Here is a 20,857-nt window from a genome sequence, read left to right on the forward strand (position 1 = left end):
AAAGATGACTGCAAGAGCACAGCGCAGACTGTTCAATGAGGTGAAGAAGAATCCTAGAGTGTCAGCTAAAGACTTACAAAAGTCTCCGGCATATGCTAACATACCTGTTAGCGAATCTACGATACGTAAAACACTAAACAGAAATGGATTTCATGGGAGGATACCACAGAGGAAGCCACTGCTGTCTAAAATAACATTGTTGCACGTTTACAGTTTGCAGAAGAGCACCTGGATGTTCCACAGCAGTACTGGCAAAATATTCTGAGGACAGATGAAACCAAAGTTGAGTTGTTTGGAAGAAACACACAACACTATGTGTGGAGAAAAAGAGGCACAGCACACCAACATCAAAACCTCATCCCAACTGTGAAGTATGGTGGTGGAGATATCATGGTTTGGGGCTGCTTTGCTGGGTCAGGGCCTGGACGGATTGCTATCATCGAAGGAAAAATGAATTCCTAAGTTTATCAAGACATTTTGCAGGAGAACTTAAGGTCATCTGTCCACCAGCTCAAGCTCAACAGAAGATGGGTGTTGCAACAGGACAACAACCCAAAGCATAGAAGTAAATTAACAACAGAATGGCTTAAACAGAAGAAAAAACGCCTTCTGGAGTGGCCCAGTCAGAGTCCTGACCTCAACCCGATTGAGATGCTGTGGCATGGCCTCAAGAAAGCGATTCATACCAGACATCCCAAGAATATTGCTGAACTGAAACAGTTCTGTAAAGAGGAATGGTCAAGAATTACTCCTGACCGCTGTGCACATCTGATCTGCAACTACAGGAAACGTTTGGTTAAAGTTTTTACTGCCAAAGGAGGTTCAACCAGTTATTAAATCCAAGGGTTCACATACTTTTTCCACCTGCACTGTGAATGTTTACATAGTGTGTGCAATAAAAACTCGGCAACATTTAGATCTTTGTGTGTTATTAGTTTAGGCAGACTGTGATTGTCTATTGTTGTGACTTAGATGAAGATCAGATCACATTTTATGATCAATTTGTGCAGAAATCCATAGGGGTCACATACTTTTTCTTGCAACTGTAAGATGTAACACAGGGTTAATAATGACATATATTATCAAAGACACTCAATTTTTTATGTAATTGTTGTTCAAAGGTGAACAATCTATAAAGGGAATGTGTTGCCTACATTTTTTTACCACTTAAGACCAGGTAGTGAAAGATATTCCTTTTTCTAATCTGTTTTAATTTCCTGAATTTAGATATTTTTGTTGTGATTTCTGTACATAATTATGGGGGCAGCCATCTTGCACAAGCTGCTGTTAACAGCATTTAGAGATATGGTATATGGCAGCCACACAGACACAACAAACAGGAGATGACATATTTTGATGTCTATGGGACACTTTTCTACACAAGCTACACAGAGGTCATTGGGCAGGGAAGGGGATAGATAAGATGTGACATCCCCTATTATGAATGTGGATTCTGTGTTAGGCTTGTTTCACACTGTCAGCAGCCTGTTCCTGTTCCGTCAGGCAACAAGCCTTACTTATAAGAAGGTGTTGTTTGTCATTGTAATCCTTCCTGTGATGATGAGATGACTGCTGAAAGTGATCTCTACAGAACAGGAATTCTCTACATATTATAAGGCCTAGTGCAAAAACTGCAGGATTTTGGGGGAAAATTAAAAAATGTTTTTTTTTTTTTTTTTAAAACTATGTTTAACATAAAAACTTTGTAATTTTCTTTACCTATGGACACACTCCCTTTAATTACAAATACTGACAGTTCTGAGAAGTCCATCTGTTCTATATGGTACACATTTGCTTGTGCTGTGGCAAATTCAGGTTTTAAAAATTTTACAATTTAGACTTTTTTTTTTTAGTTTTCATGTAGTTCAGGTAATCCTTAACTCAATACAGTACAATTATTCTGTGTGGACCCGAGTCAGAATGGTTGTTATCCCTTTTTACCCTAAATGTGTTTATTTGAGATAATACCCGCAAATGTTACACAAGACCCCCAAATTATCGCATAAGGACATAATTAAAGAAATGACAGAAAAGCGGTAAAGGTCAGTGGTCCATAAAGAGTTGACAATTTTTGTATAAACACATTCTCTAACAGCAATTTACCAAACACCCCAATGGGGTTCACAAACATATACTTAGACTTCGCCAGTCTTCACCTGATGGAGATCCAAAAAATGTAGTGCAATCGTAAAAGAATGTGTAGAAAGACAGGGCGAGTGATACTTGTGTATCTGGTGTGCAACCACCTTTGTAATCAAAGATATAACATTTGGTCCAGTTTGTTATTTACAGTTACAGCTTCTTTGTACAAGAAGATATTCCTTTGGTTAAGAAAAAAAATGTTTTTAAGTTTTTGTCTCTTCATTGGTTTAGGTGCATTTTTCAACATCCTCCCCTGTCTTCTGAACCCTGGAATAGGTTTTACATGAAGATTTGAAGCAACCGGGAGGCCAAGAGATGGGCCAGGAGAAGCTGCATGGAATGCAACCATGAACATTCTTCTCAAAGAAGGCAAAAACTGGGAACCACCAAGTCCGAGAAAGAAGATTAGTTGCGGATGAAGTCTTCAATGCCTGAAACATAGGTAAAAGTTATTTTGCTTTAAAAAAAACTCTTATATAGGGATACCTTATTTATGTCCATCTATTATTTATCTACGATACAAGCAACATAAATGATATGATACTCCCACTTCTTCTGAAATCTCTGCCTCTAATGCCACCAGATGTAAGGTAGCTATCCTTAAAGTCAACAGTCGACCCTTTAACCACTTCAACCCCGCTAGCTAAAACCCCCTTAATGACCAGGCCACTTTTTACACTTCTGCACTACACTACTTTCACCGTTTATTGCTCGGTCATGCAACTTACCACCCAAATGAATTTTACCTCCTTTTCTTCTCACTAATAGAGCTTTCATTTGGTGGTATTTCATTGCTGCTGACATTTTTACTTTTTTTGTTATTAATCGAAATTTAACGATTTTTTTGCAAAAACATTTTTCACTTTAAGTTGTAAAATTTTGCAGAAAAAACCACATCCATATATAAATTTTTCGCTAAATTTATTTTTCTACATGTCTTTGATAAAAAAATAAATAAAAATGTTTGGGTAAAAGTTATAGCGTTTACAAACTATGGTACAAAAATGTGAATTTCCGCTTTTTGAAACAGCTCTGACTTTCTGAGCACCTGTCATGTTTCCTGAGGTTCTACAATGCCCAGACAGTACAAACACCCCACAAATGACCCCATTTGTTTTGGGGTGTCATTTTACATATACCCATGCTGGGTGAGATAAATATCTTGGTCAAATGCCAACTTTGTATAAAAAAATGGGAAACGTTGTCTTTTGCCAAGATATTTCTCTCACCCAGCATGGGTATATGTAAAATGACACCCCAAAACACATTCCCCAACTTCTCCTGAGTACAGCGATACCAGATGTGTGACACTTTTTTGCAGCCTAGGTGGGCAAAGGGGCACACATTCCAAAGAGCACCTTTAGGATTTCACCAGCCATTTTTTACAGATTTTGATTTCAAACTACTTCGCACGCATTTGGGCCCCTAAATTGCCAGGGCAGTATAACTACCCCACAAGTGACACCATTTTGGAAAGAAGACACCCCAAGGTATTCCGTGAGGGGCCTGGCGAGTTCCTAGAATTTTTTATTTTTTGTCACAAGTTAGTGGAATATGAGACTTTGTAAGAAAAAAAAAAAAATCATCATTTTCCGCTAACTTGTGACAAAAAATAAAAAATTCTAGGAACTCGACATGCCCCTCATGGAATACCTTGGGGTGTCTTCTTTCCAAAATGGGGTCACTTGTGGGATAGTTATACTGCCCTGGCATTCTAGGGGCCCTAATGTTTGCGAAGTAGTTTGAAATAAAAATGTGTAAAAAATGACCTGTGAAATCCTAAAGGTGCTCTTTGGAATGTGTGCCCCTTTGCCCACCTAGGCGGCAAAAAAAGTGTCACACATCTGGTATCGCCGTACTCAGGAGAAGTTGGGGAATATGTTTTAGGGTGTCATTTTACATATACCCATGCTGGGTGAGAGAAATATCTTGGCAAAACACAACTTTTCCCATTTTTTTATACAAAGTTGGCATTTGACCAAGATATTTATCTCACCCAGCATGGGTTATGTAAAATGACACCCCAAAACACATTGCCCAACTTCTCCTGAGTACGGCGATACCAGATGTGTGACACTTTTTTGCAGCCTAGATGCGCAAAGGTGCCCAAATTCCTTTTAGGAGGGCATTTTTAGACATTTGGATCCCACACTTCTTCTCACGCTTTTGGGCCCCTAAAAAGCCAGGGCAGTATAAATACCCCACATGTGACCCCACTTTGGAAAGAAGACACCCCAAGGTATTCAATGAGGGGCCTGGCGAGTTCATAGAAAAAAAATTTTTGGCACAAGTTAGCGGAAATTGATTTTTTTTTTTGTATTTTCTCACAAAGTCTCCCTTTCCGCTAACTTGGGACAAAAATTTCAATCTTTCATGGACTCAATATGCCCCTCATGGAATACCTTGGGGTGTCTTCTTACCGAAATGGGGTCACATGTGGGGTATTTATACTGCCCTGGCATTTTAGGGGCCCGAAAGCGTGAGAAGAAGTCTGGAATATAAATGTCTAAAAAATGTTATGCATTTGGATTCCGTGAGGGGTATGGTGAGTTCATGTGAGATTTTATTTTTTGACACAAGTTAGTGGAATATGAGACTTTGTAAGAAAAATAAAATAAAAATAAAATATCTATTTCCGCTAACTTGTGCCAAAAAAAAAGTCTAAATGGAGCCTTACAGGGGGGTGATCAGGGAGTCTGTATGGGGTGCTCACCCCCCTGTCATTGATCACCCCCCTGTAAGGCTCCATTCAGACGTCAGTATGCGTTTTGCGGATCCGATCCATGTATCCGTGGATCCGTAAAAATCATACGGACGTCTGAATGGAGCCCGACAGGGGGGTGATCAATGACAGGGGGGTGATCAGGGAATCTATATGGGTGATCACCCGCCTGTCATTGATCACCCCCCTGTAAGGCTCCATTCAGACGTCCATATGTGATTTGCGGATCCGATCCATGTATCCATGGATCCGTAAAAATCATACGGACGTCTGAACGGAGCCTGACAGGGGGGTGATCAGGGAGTCTATATGGGGTGATCAGGGGTTCATAAGGGGTTAATAAGTGACAGGGGGGGTGTAGTGTAGTGGTGTTTTGTGGTACTTTACACAGCTACCTGTGTCCTCTGGTGGTCGATCCAAACAAAAGGGACCACCAGAGTACCAGGTATATTAGACGCTTTTATCAAAACAGCGTCTAATATACCTGTTAGGGGTTAAAAAAAAAATCGCATCTCCAGCCTGCCAGCGAACGATCGCCGCTGGCAGGCTGGAGATCCTGTCTCTTACCTTCCGTTCCTGTGAACGCGCGCCATAATGCCACATTTGAAAAGGAAATTGCTCAGGTATATATATATTATATATATATATATATATATATATATATATATACACACACACACACACATACACACATATACATACATACACACACAGGGCCATCTTTAATATTGATTGGACCATGGGCAAAAATTTACTACCTGCCTTCCCACACCTTAGCAGGCAATCACGCCGTCCACCACAACACACACAAAAAATCCACACATCTGGTAGAGTACAGTGAATGACTGTAAATACTTCCAGTTCTGAAGACTCCAGCGGCTCAGGATCAGTGCTCTGGGCTCAGGCTGGAAGTGGGCACCGCTCTGCAGGAAGGAGACCAGGGCTCAGCTCACCCTAGTGTTACAGTGCACCCCAGCACCCCACAGTATGCAGTATAGCACCCTATAGTATACAGCACCACAGTATGCAGTATAGCATCCCACATTATACAGTATACAGCACCCCACAGTATATAGTAGAGCAGTATAGCAGCCCACAGTATACAGCACCCCAAAGTATACAACACCTCACAGTATACAGTAGAGCAGTATAGCACCTCACCGTATACAGCACCCCAAACTATACACAATACAGCACCACACACTATACAGTACAGCAGTATAGCATTACACAGTATACAGTACCCCACAGTATACAGCCCCCCACAGTATACAGTAGTTTACAATATATTAGCATAACAGCCCCTGTCACCTTTTTCTGATGTAATCTTCACAAAAAAAGCTCCACAGTTAAGGCAAACTTATCCTACAGCAACACTCCTGGTAGAAAGGACCTTGATGACCTCATAGCCATGTGACCAGTAATATTGCTAGCTTACTGGTCACATGGTGATGATGTCATCTAAGGTCCTAGAGAATCACAGCTCTCACAGTACGGTGCCTGGAGTGCCGGCAGGCATGGCATGGCAGCACCTCCTGTGTAGCTGACAGCCTGACACCCGGGGCAGTGGCTAGCAGGGCTCAAGAGGCAGCTGCCTAGTGCCTTGGGCCCCTTGTTAAAGACGGCCCTGTATATATATATATTATACACACACACACCGTATTTTTCGCTTTATAAGACGCACGTTCTTCCTATCCGCAGCCGGGTTCTGTTCCCTAGGAGGAGGAGAGCCATTCTCCTTCTCATCTGCACTACTGCCCTGTATGTCGCGCTGATTGGTGGTGAGCTCCAGCGGGAACTGCTGCTCCGTCACCTCTACCAATCAACTTGCTCCCTCCTGGCTATGCGGAGCGCTGCTATTAGGAAGGAAGAAGGAAGGGACTCATACTGGCCTTCCGCTATCCCTGAATGCTGTGCTGTCCACTGGCCCGTCTCCAACTCAAGTTCCTGGGTGAGTACAGTGAATGACTGTAAATACTTCCAGTTCTGAAGACTCCAGCGGCTCAGGATCAGTGCTCTGGGCTCAGGCTGGAAGTGGGCACCGCTCTGCAGGAAGGAGACCAGGGCTCAGCTCACCCTAGTGTTACAGTGCACCCCAGCACCCCACAGTATGCAGTATAGCACCCTATAGTATACAGCACCACAGTATGCAGTATAGCATCCCACATTATACAGTATACAGCACCCCACAGTATATAGTAGAGCAGTATAGCAGCCCACAGTATACAGCACCCCAAAGTATACAACACCTCACAGTATACAGTAGAGCAGTATAGCACCTCACCGTATACAGCACCCCAAACTATACACAATACAGCACCACACACTATACAGTACAGCAGTATAGCATTACACAGTATACAGTACCCCACAGTATACAGCCCCCCACAGTATACAGTAGTTTACAATATATTAGCATAACAGCCCCTGTCACCTTTTTCTGATGTAATCTTCACAAAAAAAGCTCCACAGTTAAGGCAAACTTATCCTACAGCAACACTCCTGGTAGAAAGGACCTTGATGACCTCATAGCCATGTGACCAGTAATATTGCTAGCTTACTGGTCACATGGTGATGATGTCATCTAAGGTCCTAGAGAATCACAGCTCTCACAGTACGGTGCCTGGAGTGCCGGCAGGCATGGCATGGCAGCACCTCCTGTGTAGCTGACAGCCTGACACCCGGGGCAGTGGCTAGCAGGGCTCAAGAGGCAGCTGCCTAGTGCCTTGGGCCCCTTGTTAAAGACGGCCCTGTATATATATATATATTATACACACACACACCGTATTTTTCGCTTTATAAGACGCACGTTCTTCCTATCCGCAGCCGGGTTCTGTTCCCTAGGAGGAGGAGAGCCATTCTCCTTCTCATCTGCACTACTGCCCTGTATGTCGCGCTGATTGGTGGTGAGCTCCAGCGGGAACTGCTGCTCCGTCACCTCTACCAATCAACTTGCTCCCTCCTGGCTATGCGGAGCGCTGCTATTAGGAAGGAAGAAGGAAGGGACTCATACTGGCCTTCCGCTATCCCTGAATGCTGTGCTGTCCACTGGCCCGTCTCCAACTCAAGTTCCTGGGTGAGTGACAGCCAGGATATGAAGGGGAGCTCAGGGACCAACCTGGATATTAAATATGACAATAACCCCCCTCATCCATAGGAATGCACCCATGTACTGCAGTAAATGGATGTATTCTTAAGGATGAGGGGGTTATAGTCACATTTTACATCACAGAAACCTGACATTTTAACAGGGGTGTGTAGACTTTTTATTATATATATTATATAATATATATAGCAAAGAAAATCCGCAGCACTCCTTGAAATATTGAAAATGTGTTCTTTAGTCACACATGTCGAATTTTGACAAGTGTGAATAAAGAACACATTTTCTATATTTCAAGGAGTGCTGCAGATTTTCTTTGCCGTCTTCCGTCCTGAATCGAGGGACCACCGCGGGCACCTTATATCTGCATGTGAAGGGAGTGCTGCCTTTTTTCTATGGATATATATACATATCTATCTATCTATCAAACAAATAAAGTAGCAGCACACCACTAAATGCACTAAGACTGAGTGAACAGGTGAATGCGTGAACAGGGTCAAATACATGATGCAAATACTTGCTAATAAGCAGTGAAGAAGCTCTTAGCGCATATTATTGATCAAAAATATGTCGGGCCCACCTACCAGACGACAAGGTAGCTTCTTATCAGGTGGGACCTACTCTAAAACGGAGTGTCCAGCTCCATTGTTACTCCATTGTTGCATTGCTGGGAAGCTACCTTGTCGTCTGGTAGGTGGGCCCGACATATTTTTGATCAATAATATGCGCTAAGAGCTTCTTCACTGCTTATTAGCAAGTATTTGCATCATGTATTTGACCCTGTTCACACATTCACCTGTTCACTCAGTCTTAGTGCATTTAGTGGTGTGCTGCTGCTTTATTCGTTTGCTGTATTATTGCCGGGTAGCTTGCACCTGCGATTTGTCTCTGGAGGTGCTGTTCCGTTTTTTGGTTATATATATATACACACACACACACACACACACACACACAGTGAGGAACATAAGTATTTGAACACCCTGCAATTTTGCAAGTTGTCCCACTTAGAAACCTGACAGATCTAGAGGAGATCTGTGGGGAGGAGTGGGCCAAAATCCCTGTTGCAGGGTGTGCAAACCTGGTCAAGAACTACAGGAAACGTTTGACCTCTAATTGCAAACAAAGGCTTCTGTACCAGATATTAACACAGATTTTGCAGTGCAAGACAAATACATTCTTTAAAAATCATACAATGCGATTTCCTGAATTTATAATTTTTTTATTCTGTTTCTCAGAGTGGGAATGCACCTACAATGTGAATTTCAGATCCCTCCATGATTTCTAAGTGTTAGAACTTGCAAAATCGCAGGGTGTTCAAATACTTCTGTTCCTCACTGTGTGTGTATATATATATATATTTGCTCTGGTAGGCAGATTAGCGGATGCAGTACAGAGGCAAAAACAAAGTCTTTAACTTAAACAGTTCAGTGTTTTTTCACACAATAACAAAATGACAGTTCACCGTCTTGGTGTTCATTCACACCAGGCAAGTCCACAGAACAAAAAACATTCACCTTGTCAGCGGTTTTGTCAGCAGCAGTCCACAACAGGTTTTAGGGGCCTGCTTCCGAATGCAGCTCCCAGCCCTTTAGCACAGCACAGATCCTTAGATCTCTCAAAAAAACAGACTCCACAGCTTCCTTGTCAGATGGAGGATAATCTGCCCCCAGCTCAGACTGCTGGCTGGGTTTTATATTCCTAACCAAAACCTGGCCTGGAAAGTGGGGAACAGCCACCCACCCTGCACTTTGGCTGCTCCCAGTAAGAGCCGGCCTGGATTGGCTTTTACAGCCACACTAAATAACCAAAAGTGTCAGTCAGCACTAGTTGCCACTGACACTTAAAATTACTGGCTTTTACCTCACCGAGGCCAGGAACCTCAGTGACACATAGCTTTCCTACAATATATACACCCATACATATATATATATATTTATAAAAATTGTAAAAAAGGGCAGCACTCCAGAAAGTAAAAAAATGCAAAAAATTACTTTATTTACCCAAATGGGACATGTCCCATTTGGGTAAATAAAGTAATTTTTAGAATTTTTTACTTTCTGAAGTGCTGCACTTTTTTTTAAACAATTTTTATCTATTTGGATTGGCTTATATCCATATTGGGCAGCTGCACCCTTTTGTCTACACCAGTGACGGTGCTGCCACTTTGTTTTTTGTATATATATATATATATATATATATATATATATATATATATACACACACACACACACACAGTACAGACCAAAAGTTTGGACACACCTTCTCATTTAAAGAGTTTTCTTTATTTTCATGAAATAATTGTATGAAAATTGTAGATTCACACTGAAGGCATCAAAACTATGAATTAACACATGTGGAATTATATACATAACAAAAAAGTGTGAAACAACTGAAAATATGTCATATTCTAGGTTCTTCAAAGTAGCCACCTTTTGCTTTGATTACTGCTTTGCACACTCTTGGCATTCTCTTGATGAGCTTTAAGAGGTAGTCACCTGAAATGGCTTTCACTTCACAGGTGTGCCCTGTCAGGTTTAATAAGTGGGATTTCTTGCCTTATAAAAGGGGTTGGGACCATCAGTTGCGTTGTGGAGAAGTCAGGTGGATACACAGCTGATAGTCCTACTGAATAGACTGTTAGAATTTGTATTATGGCAAGAAAAAAGCAGCTAAGTAAAGAAAAACGAGTGGCCGTCATTACTTTAAGAAATGAAGGTCAGTCAGTCCGAAAAATTGGGAAAACTTTGAAAGTGTCCCTAAGTGCAGTCACAAAAACCATCAAGCGCTACAAAGAAACTGGCTCACACGCGGACCGCCCCATGAAAGGAAGACCAAGAGTCCCCTCTGCTGTGGAGGATAAGTTCATCCGAGTCACCAGCCTCAGAAATCGCAGGTTAACAGCAGCTCAGATTAGAGACCAGGTCAATGCCACACAGAGTTCTAGCAGCAGACACATCTCTAGAACAACTGTTAAGAGGAGACTGTGTGAATCAAGCCTTCATGGTAGAATATCTGCTAGGAAACCACTGCTAAGGTCAGGCAACAAGCAGAAGAGACTTGCTTGGGCTAAAGAACACAAGGAATGGACATTAGACCAGTGGAAATCTGTGCTTTGGTCTGATGAGTCCAAATTTGAGATCTTTGGTTCCAACCACCGTGTCTTTGTGAGACGCAGAAAAGGTGACCGGATGGACTCTACATGGCTGGTTCCCACCGTGAAGCATGGAGGAGGAGGTGTGATGGCGTGGGGGTGCTTTGCTGGTGACACTGTTGGGGATTTATTCAAAATTGAAGGCATACTGAACCAGCATGGCTACCACAGCATCTTGCTATTCCATCCGGTTTGCGTTTAGTTGGACCATCATTTATTTTTCAACAGGACAATGACCCCAAACACACCTCCAGGCTGTGTAAGGGCTATTTGACCATGGAGAGTGATGGGGTGCTGCGCCAGATGACCTGGCCTCCACAGTCACCGGACCTGAACCCAATCGAGATGGTTTGGGGTGAGCTGGACCGCAGAGTGAAGGCAAAAAGGGCCAACAAGTGCTAAGCATCTCTGGGAACTCCTTCAAGACTGTTGGAAGACCATTTCAGGTGACTACCTCTTGAAGCTCATCAAGAGAATGCCAAGAGTGTGCAAAGCAGTATCAAAGCAAAAGGTGGCTACGTTGAAGAACCTAGAATATGACATATTTTTAGTTGTTTCACACTTTTTTGCTATGTATATAGTTCCACATGTGTTAATTCATAGTTTTGATGCCTTCAGTGTGAATCTACAATTTTCATAGTCATGAAAATAAAGAAAACTCTTTGAATGAGAAGGTGTGTCCAAACTTTTGGTCTGTACTGTGTATATATATATATATATATATATATATATATATATTTTTTTTTTGACAGTAGACTTTGTAGTGTGTAATAAAACCATTTTTACAGATAAGGTGTTGGCTTAATTATTATCTACATCATATCTCAAGGTTGATCAAACATTGACCTATAGGAGAGCTAACTTCTGGTGGCATTAGAGGCAGGGATTCCCATAATTGCAGGAGCGTTGCCTGGTCTATAAGAGTCCACATGCCTATTAGGCAGTCTCCATAAGGAGATATAGTATTCCCTGAATTTACTTCTTCAGTGCACTGGTGCACCACTAGAGGGACCATTAGTCTTTGGACTCATGCACACCAGCGTGTGTGTGCCCCATGCCCGTGCTGCGGACTGCAAATAGCAGTCCGCAATGCACGGTTACTGTCCGTGTGCACTCCATTTGCGGATGTAGACCCGTTGGATGGATCCGCGATACACAAGATAGTCTGTAGTGCTGATCCGTACTTCTGCTCTGTACAGCTCCATATCTTGAGGATTGCAGACCCATTCAAGTCAATGAGTTTTAAACAATATTTAGTCAGTGTTCATACAGTCAGGATTTGCACTAGGTTGGTGGATATTAATTGTACTGTAATCCGTGGCAGAAACTCAGGTTTATGAAGAAAACTGGCATGCAGAAGCATGGATCAGCTCAACTGAACTTTCAACTGGCTAACCCGTGGCCTTTTCAATCATAGGAAGTGTGGATTTAAACAAAATCACATTATTGCACACAATTTTTTACCATGGCATGTAAATAGGGCATAACATACACCATTAGCAACAAAAGATTTAGAAAATTGTGAGAAACTGAACTGAAAATAGACAAAATTCTGCTTACCTTTTCATTAGCCATGGCATGATACCACCAGAAGAGTCTGGTGGTTATAAAGTAAGCCACAATGACATCCACAGTGTAGTGCTCATGTGCAACTAAAATGCAGATCACTCCAGAAGCGCTCAGCAGCCAGCAGACTATGTGATACCACCAGAAGTGACGTGGCGAATCTGCAAAAGAAAATCACCATGAAAACCACTATGCCGCAACCTCAACTTCATGGCTGTGCCACATTCAGAGTTTAATCATCTACACGGCAGCACTATCTTCAAATGCTGAAACCGTATGCGAGGAGAGTTGGAAATTTCCGATTACTTACACGGGCGAATAGCATTAGGGTACAGACACAGTCAGGTTTCCTGATGCAGTTTTGGAATCCAAAACTGTCCTTTATATTTTCTCTCCTTTCATAATCCACTCCTGATTTTTGCATCAGAAAACTAGAACTTGTGGCTGTAACCTTAATAACTACTAGCTGTCTCACAATCCAAATTTGGGGTTGATTTATAAACACATGGGGGGAGATTTATCATTTAGTTTGCGTCAAAAAAGTGGCATTAAAAAGTCAAAAACTGCATGTTTTCAACTTTTTGATATGTGATTTTTGAAAAAAAAATTGTCACTGCCCTCACATTTCCGAAATGGGACGAGAAGACCCCCGTGACAAATGTATTTTCATATAGGCCAGTTTTCTTTCGCAAATGAAGCAAAATATCGACGGCAGGTCTGAGCTGTTTAGGACCATGGACCTGCGCCTCATGATGAATTAGGAGCATTCTCCAGCAACGCAGGGGATATGAAGACTGGGTCAGAAAGTCCCAGCCATAGGCCTCATGCACACGACCGTTGTGAGCATCCGCGTCCGTTCCCTAATTTTTCACAGTTTAGCGGAGGTCCCATTCGTTTCTATGGAGCTTTGGAAAAAAACTGTTTTTTCTCTGCGTCCGTGATTCCAGTCCGTCAAAAAAAAAATAACCTGTTCTTTTCTTGTCAGTGGAAAACGGAGGACAGACCTATTCAAGTCAATGGGTCCGTCAAAAAAAACTGATGCACAACTGGTATGTCATCCGTGTCCGCGTCAGTGTCCGTTTTGTTCTACAAGACCTTGGTGCAATAAAATTACACTTTTCATTAACCTTCCTTTTTTTTCCCTGTCAGACAAAAAAAAAGGAAGACACAAGGAAACACAACTGAAGCAAAATCGGACACGGACCACTGAAGCCAAATCACTGACAGTGAAAAAGCACTGTCGTGTGCATGAGGCCTTAATAAATCTCCCCACAGGCCGATGCGCAGGCAATTATCGGGATTAAATCGCACCAGCGATGATGAGAGTTGCAATTATATGCTACTGGGCAGCAGAGACTTGCTTACACAGGACGATACTCTGCTCAGAAGTGATGCATGATTTTGGGTGCTGCACTAACAATGCTTTGACCTGATGAACGATGACTGCCCCGTGTAAAGGTGCCACCGATCACCAAATGAATGAAGAAACACTTGTTGATAAAGTGAAAGCATTATTGATGCAGCACCAAAAATAATCCTTTCTGGGCCTGTGTACAAGGATATGCTGCCACCAATCACCCGATAATCCGCCAATGTAACGGGGCTTTTACCCTCCTGTTTTACTACTATTACCAGGGTACCTTCCATTCTTACCCCCCTCTTTCCTTTTTGTCCTTTGTCTCCTCTTCTATTTTATCCATTATATACTCTTAAAGGGTTTGTGCCATAAACTACTTTTCACTCTAAAGTATATTTTCAATTACTGTAGCTCCCATAGTTTGCTCCCCCCCCCCCCCCCCAAATTTGCCTCATTTGCAGTTCTCTTACCCCCATGCTTGAATGCTACTTCCTGGTCTGTCATGTGTCTATTTCCTCATCATGCCTTAGGACAGTGAGATGTGTCCTGACATGAGCAGACTATGGGACACTATACCACTTGTTCTTACCAAATGATGCTTCCTATGTCCTACATTACAAGGCTCCAATGCAGGACGTAACCAACAGCAAATATTCAATTTTTTTCCGGAGCCGCGGACCGGAAGTTCGGGGCCGTGGACCAGAAATGCAGATGCGGACAGCAAACTGTGTGCTGTCCGCATCTTTTCCATCCCCATTGAAAATGAATAGGTCTGCACCCGTTCCGCATAATTGCGGAACGGATCTGGACCCAAAGTGCGGATGTCTGAATAGAGCCGAATAAGAAAATAAGAAAAATAAAATAAAATAGATAAGAATAAGAAAAAGAATAAGGCAGTTCTAATAAATGGTGGTATTTGGGGAAGTGATAAAGCAGTGATATCTGTTGGACGGGATACATTTATATTAATGGCACAACCCTTTAAAATTTCTGCTAGAGAATTCTTTGCTGAAGATACAAACTTGCTGATCAGAAACTATATGCATATCTAATCTTTAGACCATTACCCACTTGTTGTACTATAGTATTTCTCAACACTTTTTGCAGAATAAACCTTTTATTTCTCTCTCGATATTCACTGTTAAAACTGTCTCAATAAATAAACAGTTCTAAAAATAAATCTTAAGGTTCTTCAAGGAGCCTGGTAAGTGTCCAGATCTTATGCCAAGTGCTAGTACAGTCATGATGATGTAATATCACAAGACTCAGTTTTCCTCTTTGTAAGTTGGTCAGTTGCAGGGACACTTCGGGCGGGCCTGCTCTTTACCTAAATTTAAAGTGATACCTGAACTGAGTGAAGGGTTTCTATACGTGTGCTCTAAAAGGTAATCATTTCCATGCATTACTGTTTGCAAATTATTTTCATCTATACTTTACAGCCTGTAATAAAACGTTCCTTCAGAGACAATCAGGCTCTCTAATCCTCTTGTAGTCGCGCACAAGCTTTGGACACTGGAAATCATTACATTAGGACGCACCTTCACTCAAAACGCAGGTTTAACAGGAGTAAGCCATAATTGTCAGGTCCGGGAAGCTCGGATCTAGAATATACGGTTCCTTACGCTGCAGAACTGGTCTAGCTACCCCTTTGCAGGATTAAGCATCCATTTGCATGAGACTTTTCTGACACGCATGTTTTTTAACACCCGATTGTGGTTTTGGATGCATTTTTTGCTGCTGTGGTTTCTGAATGTATTTTCAGTTACTTCTCTCTCGAACTGCAAGAAAAAAACACTCAAAACTGCATCAAAATGTTAACTGCATGCAGTTTTTGGTGCAGTTTCAACCACATATTCAAAAATATCTCAAGTAATTGTACCTCAACGGTATGGCCCAGGGGCGTAGTTAAAGGCTCATGGGCCCTGGTGCAAGAGTTCAGCTTGGGCCCCCCTTCCCTCAGTGCTTAGTGGTCAGGGAAGCACATTGCTTTTGTGCTGCCTAAAGCAGAAATTGAAACCCCCCAAAGCTAAGTTCTTGACCTAACCCCTTCCCTCCAGCCAGAGGTGTAACTTGACCAGCATGCACTATAATACCTGTGTCTTATGTGGTATAAGGGTCTTTGGGCCCCCTCCGGGTCCTGGGCCTGGTAGCAACCTCTACTCCCCTGGTATGGCCACGTGAAGATTATTTGATGCAGTTTTTGAATCCAAAAACAGTAATAAATCATAAAAGGAGATAACCTATTAGAGCTTCTCATGTATTAACTTCTGCTTTTGCTGGAGACAGAGTGAGGATCCATTCCAGCCTACCCAATGCTCTGGTCTGCTTATATTGAGTTCTAGCCACCCTAGTGTGCTGCTCCTGCATCCAGCAGTTCTCCTCAAGACATATCATGATACAGGCGGTCTGCCAGTACTATACTGGGCTAGACTTCATTTCCTATACTTCTAGGCCAGGGATCAGCAACCTTTGACACTCCAGCTGCTGTGAAACTACAACTCCCAGAATGCAAACTGACTTGGCGGTTCTTGTAACTCTCATAAAAGTGAAAGGAGAATTCTGGGAATTGTCGTTTCAGAACAGCTGGAGTGCCGGGGATTGCTGATCCCTGTTCTAGGCCAATCACCAGTGTGCTCTATCTTAATCCTTGCCCTTATCCTTAGCAGCCATGGTGTGCAAGGCTCAGAATACACATGATCATGACAGCGGAGACGGGGAAAAATAATTGCAGGTCACAGAAGACAGTTTATGAAGGGAAAGGTCGACAACACAAATACACATTGATTACACCACAGATGGGCAAGGACTATGTAAACTGATGCAGAGTCAGTCCAGTGAAGGAGGCCGACTAATAAACAAGCTAAAACCAACACATGCAGAGGCACTCAAGCACTTCATAAATTAATTCTATTATGACTGGAGTAATAAATGCACTTAATATGTACTGCAGGGAAGATGTGGCTGTCTATACACAGAAAACAGCAGTCTGAGATGCTGTGCATTCTGCAGTGCTCAAGTGCTGAGCCATAGATGGTGTAGGGGCCTCTGCACTGAGCTCAGAAGCACACTGAGCCACCTCCTTCAGTCAGTCTGTCTAGCTCTCTCTTTGCTGCTAAGGACAGGATTCACCTATTAACAGTGATTGGACAGCAAAACTACTAGAAGAGAGACCCCAAGTGGCAGATATTTCAGAAGTTTTTTTAGGGTGGATGAAAATGATTAATTTAAGTGATTTATAGATTTGTTCAGGTTCACTTTTGAGAAGAAATTGTTTAAAAAAGTTGGTGCCCATTTAAACCCTTTTGTCTAAAAACTTTACTCCAGCCCAAATGAAGCCCCAGTCATATATCTGGAGTGAAACTTATCCACTGGAGTGAGTGATGTAAAAATGCGATAAGGTTCGAAAATTTTGCACAATTGGCGCCATATGTGCACAGTAATTCCTGACTTAATAAGGGGTTGGGCTTAGCGGGAGGGAAGTTGGTGAATTCTGTGCCAGCCCCTAGCTGGTATGGACTTCAGTTTCTGGTGCACGGAATGCCAGAGATGCACCCAATTTATTAGGAGGGATTAAGATTGGTGTATGGGAATGCCAGTCTTGATAAATGTCCCTCACAGGCTCGTATATTCACTTGGCCTACTGCATCACATATATTGCAAAAGTATATATGGCATGTTCTTGCAAAAAGCTGAGACTTAAATCTCATTGGTGATGTAGGTCAATAAAAGTTCCTCAAAATAAGAATATGTTAAAATAGTTGCAATAAAAGCGTGGCAGATCTATTATCAAGGAAGATGCACAGCATTTGGTGGCTCTACACCTCAAACTTTAGTTCATGAGATACATGAAAGTCATGAACATTGTCAACCATTCTGGATCTAAATCTGCATCAATTAAAACCACGATCCGTCACCATTCCTGCCATGCCTGTTTTAGTGAATGACTGTATTCCCCAGGAAATAATGGTTCTGGAGCATCTTTACTTATAGTGCCGTATTGTGCCATTCCTCTGTTATTACTCCTAGAAATGTAGAAATAAATTGAAAACTGGGTATTACCATTTCCCTTGCCAAAGTGGTGTGACTCCACTTAGTCTGGCAATGTCGGCACGATGGCACTGTAACACCCAGTTGTTAATTTATTCACAAACAGTGGAACCGCACAATGCAGAGGTCTAAGAAAAGCTGCATCAGAATTGTTATATTAAGAGCAATACAATTACTTACTAAAACATACAATTCATTACACTCCACTCTCCAAATACAGAACTAGGCAAAAACTGCTAGACTCCTAATTCTGCACACCATGTAGTTTTAAGCAGTTCCCTTTTAAAAAAAAAATAAAAAAAGAAGAAAAAAAAGAAACTGAAATTTACACCTCGAGGTAGAAAATATTGTAATTCTGAGACCACTCCATCTTCTAGAGCACATGCGTCTATAAAAAGAAATCATTCGATCATTTTACATCCTGAATTTCATAGCAGTGATAAGAGCCTTGGCTTGCAAGAGAATATTCATCTAATGGTACAGGATGCGGCGGCATAAATGGTGTTCTGGTTTTTAGAAATAGCATTCTGAAAGGAATCAGATCCAGTCATTCCCGTGATGTCTACAGCCTCATAATCATTAGCACTACTTCAAGAAAGGGCATGGACTAATGGGTGCACCACAATTCAGCTATTACACCTGGCACAGATGGGGCACAACAACAGTGAACGCACTGCTGAACTACAATGTACACAGATGAGTCACATTATTATGACCCCCAGCTAATATACAGAGTAAGTGCCATAGGCAGCACAGGCAGCAGCTAGACGGGCTGGGAGAGACTAAATAATTGTCACAGGTATCTGGAGAGCATTCCAGAGCTGCTGGAGGGTACATAGGGGAGGATCCATGGTGGACTTGAAGATCAAGGTGGTCTCAAAGATGCTCAATTGGGTTAAAGTTTGGGGAATTAGGTGGCCAGGGTAGTACTTAGGCTTACTGCGCACGAACGTGTGCGCTCCGTGGCCGTATTGCGGACCGCATTTGCAGATCTGCAATACACGGGAACCGTTCCGTCTGCATGGGTCCACAAATCTGGAGATGCGGAATGGTGCGGAACGGAACCCTACGTAAGCACTATGGAGTGCTTCCGTGGGGTTTCGTCCCGTACTTCTGTTCCATAAAAAGATAGAACATTCCTATCTTTTTGTGGAACGACCGGATCGCGGACCCATTAAAGTTTGTGTGCGAGAGGCCTTAGAAGTGTTGTTCATGCTCTTACAACCAATTTCTAGCTGTGTGACCTGTTGCATTGTCTTTCTGGAAGATCCCATCTGCCCCAGGGAAGTCAATAAGCATGAATAGGTGTGCATGATCTGCAAGGATGGATTCATCTCCAAATCAGTTGAGAGTGTCTTTCTCATGGATGAGTGGGCCCAGAAAATGCCACAAAAACATTCCCCAGACCATAACACTGCCACCACCAGCTTGTGTTCTTCCAGCAATAGTTTGCTCTCTGATGCTTCTCACCTGACATGCCAACATCCATCCATTCAATGAAGCAGAAGACGTCGCTCATCAGAGAAGGCAACCCTTTTCAGTACTGCCTCTTCTGCTAATGCAACTTCGTTTGCAGAGGCGCAGTGGCCTCACACTCAGTAGGGTTCACCAAACTGTTGTTTTAGACACACTGGTAGCCCTCTGGTTCATTTTGGCATGGAGTTGGCAGTGGTCTGCCCTTGCGCACCTTCATAGGTGACGTTCACCTGCCCCATCAATGGCACATGGTGCTGCACAGTTTCCACATCGCTTATTCACAATTGTGCTATTTGTCCACTCACGATACACTTTCACCACAGCAGCACGTCAACAGTTCAGAAACAGTTTCAGAAATACTGCCCGAAAGCCAATAATCATACCTTTTTGCAACATTGATAAATCGCCCCTTTTACCCGTAACAACAATGAGGGATATGTGTGCAGACAGCCTATCGCAAACCTTATATACCCACCAAGCCAGCTCAATGACAATTGATGTTGTGTTTTCCATGCCTGCTGTCCTGAAATGGACATATTGGAGAGATTCACTAAGCTAAACAGGCCAAAACTCTGTCCCATTTAGTGTAAAAAAGTTGACCAGCTTGCCTTGTGCCAGTTTTATTATATGCTTTGGAAAAGTTGTGTTTCATTGTTAAGAAAAGGTGGTGTGATAAAGGAGGCATAGCTTAAACCACCAATGTGCACCAGATGGAAAAATGAATCAAGCCAGCAAAGGAAGAAAAATTGATAATATCAATACATTAGTGCCTTCTATTAACTTTGTCTACATGATGAGGGCCATTTGCTGAACCAGGCAACACCTTTAAGGGGGTTGTCCGGGATTTTTATATTGACGATTTAAAGGGGTTATCCCACCTCTATAATAGCCCCCCAAAATGCCCAGGCCCCTCCTATTGGTTATACTTACCCCGCTCCCCGGCACCCCCATCACTCCTGAAGCCCGCATGGCCACCGCTGCATCTCCTCGTTGCGCAGATCAAAACATCCAGCGATGGGGAGGGAGGACAGCCAATAACAGGCCACGATGGAAACGAGCCTCCCTAGCATCGCGGGTGACGATAGGGAGGCTCGTTCCCCTCGCGGCCTACTACTGGCTGCCCCCCCTCCCCATCGCTGGATGTTTTGATCTGCACAACGGAGAGATGCAGCGGCGGCTGTGCGGGCATTAGGAGCCACGTGGATGCTGGGGAGCAGGGTAAGTATAACCAGTGTGAGGTGCCCAGGGTAAGTATAACCAGTGTGAGGTGCCCAGGATTTAACACTCTGCACT

At 42.8% G+C, this 20,857-nt stretch overlaps 1 protein-coding gene across 2 annotated transcripts in view; it reads right to left on the reverse strand.

The window, feature by feature from the left end:
* Window positions 1-1,772: 1,772 nt before the first annotated feature.
* SGMS2 (sphingomyelin synthase 2) overlaps window positions 1,773-20,857 on the reverse strand; it is a 55,626-nt gene continuing 36,541 nt past the window's right edge. For both annotated transcript variants that reach the window (XM_044270130.1, XM_044270040.1), the window contains 2 exons: window positions 12,679-12,845; window positions 1,773-2,573 (listed from right to left, as the gene is read on the reverse strand). In XM_044270130.1, coding sequence (XP_044126065.1) covers window positions 2,370-2,573; window positions 12,679-12,845 — 371 coding nt within the window. In that variant the 3' untranslated portion in view covers window positions 1,773-2,369. The remainder of the gene's footprint in view (window positions 2,574-12,678; window positions 12,846-20,857) is intronic.

The sequence above is a fragment of the Bufo gargarizans genome, chromosome 1 (genome assembly GCF_014858855.1).
Source record: "Bufo gargarizans isolate SCDJY-AF-19 chromosome 1, ASM1485885v1, whole genome shotgun sequence".
Taxonomy (NCBI): Eukaryota; Metazoa; Chordata; class Amphibia; order Anura; family Bufonidae; genus Bufo; species Bufo gargarizans.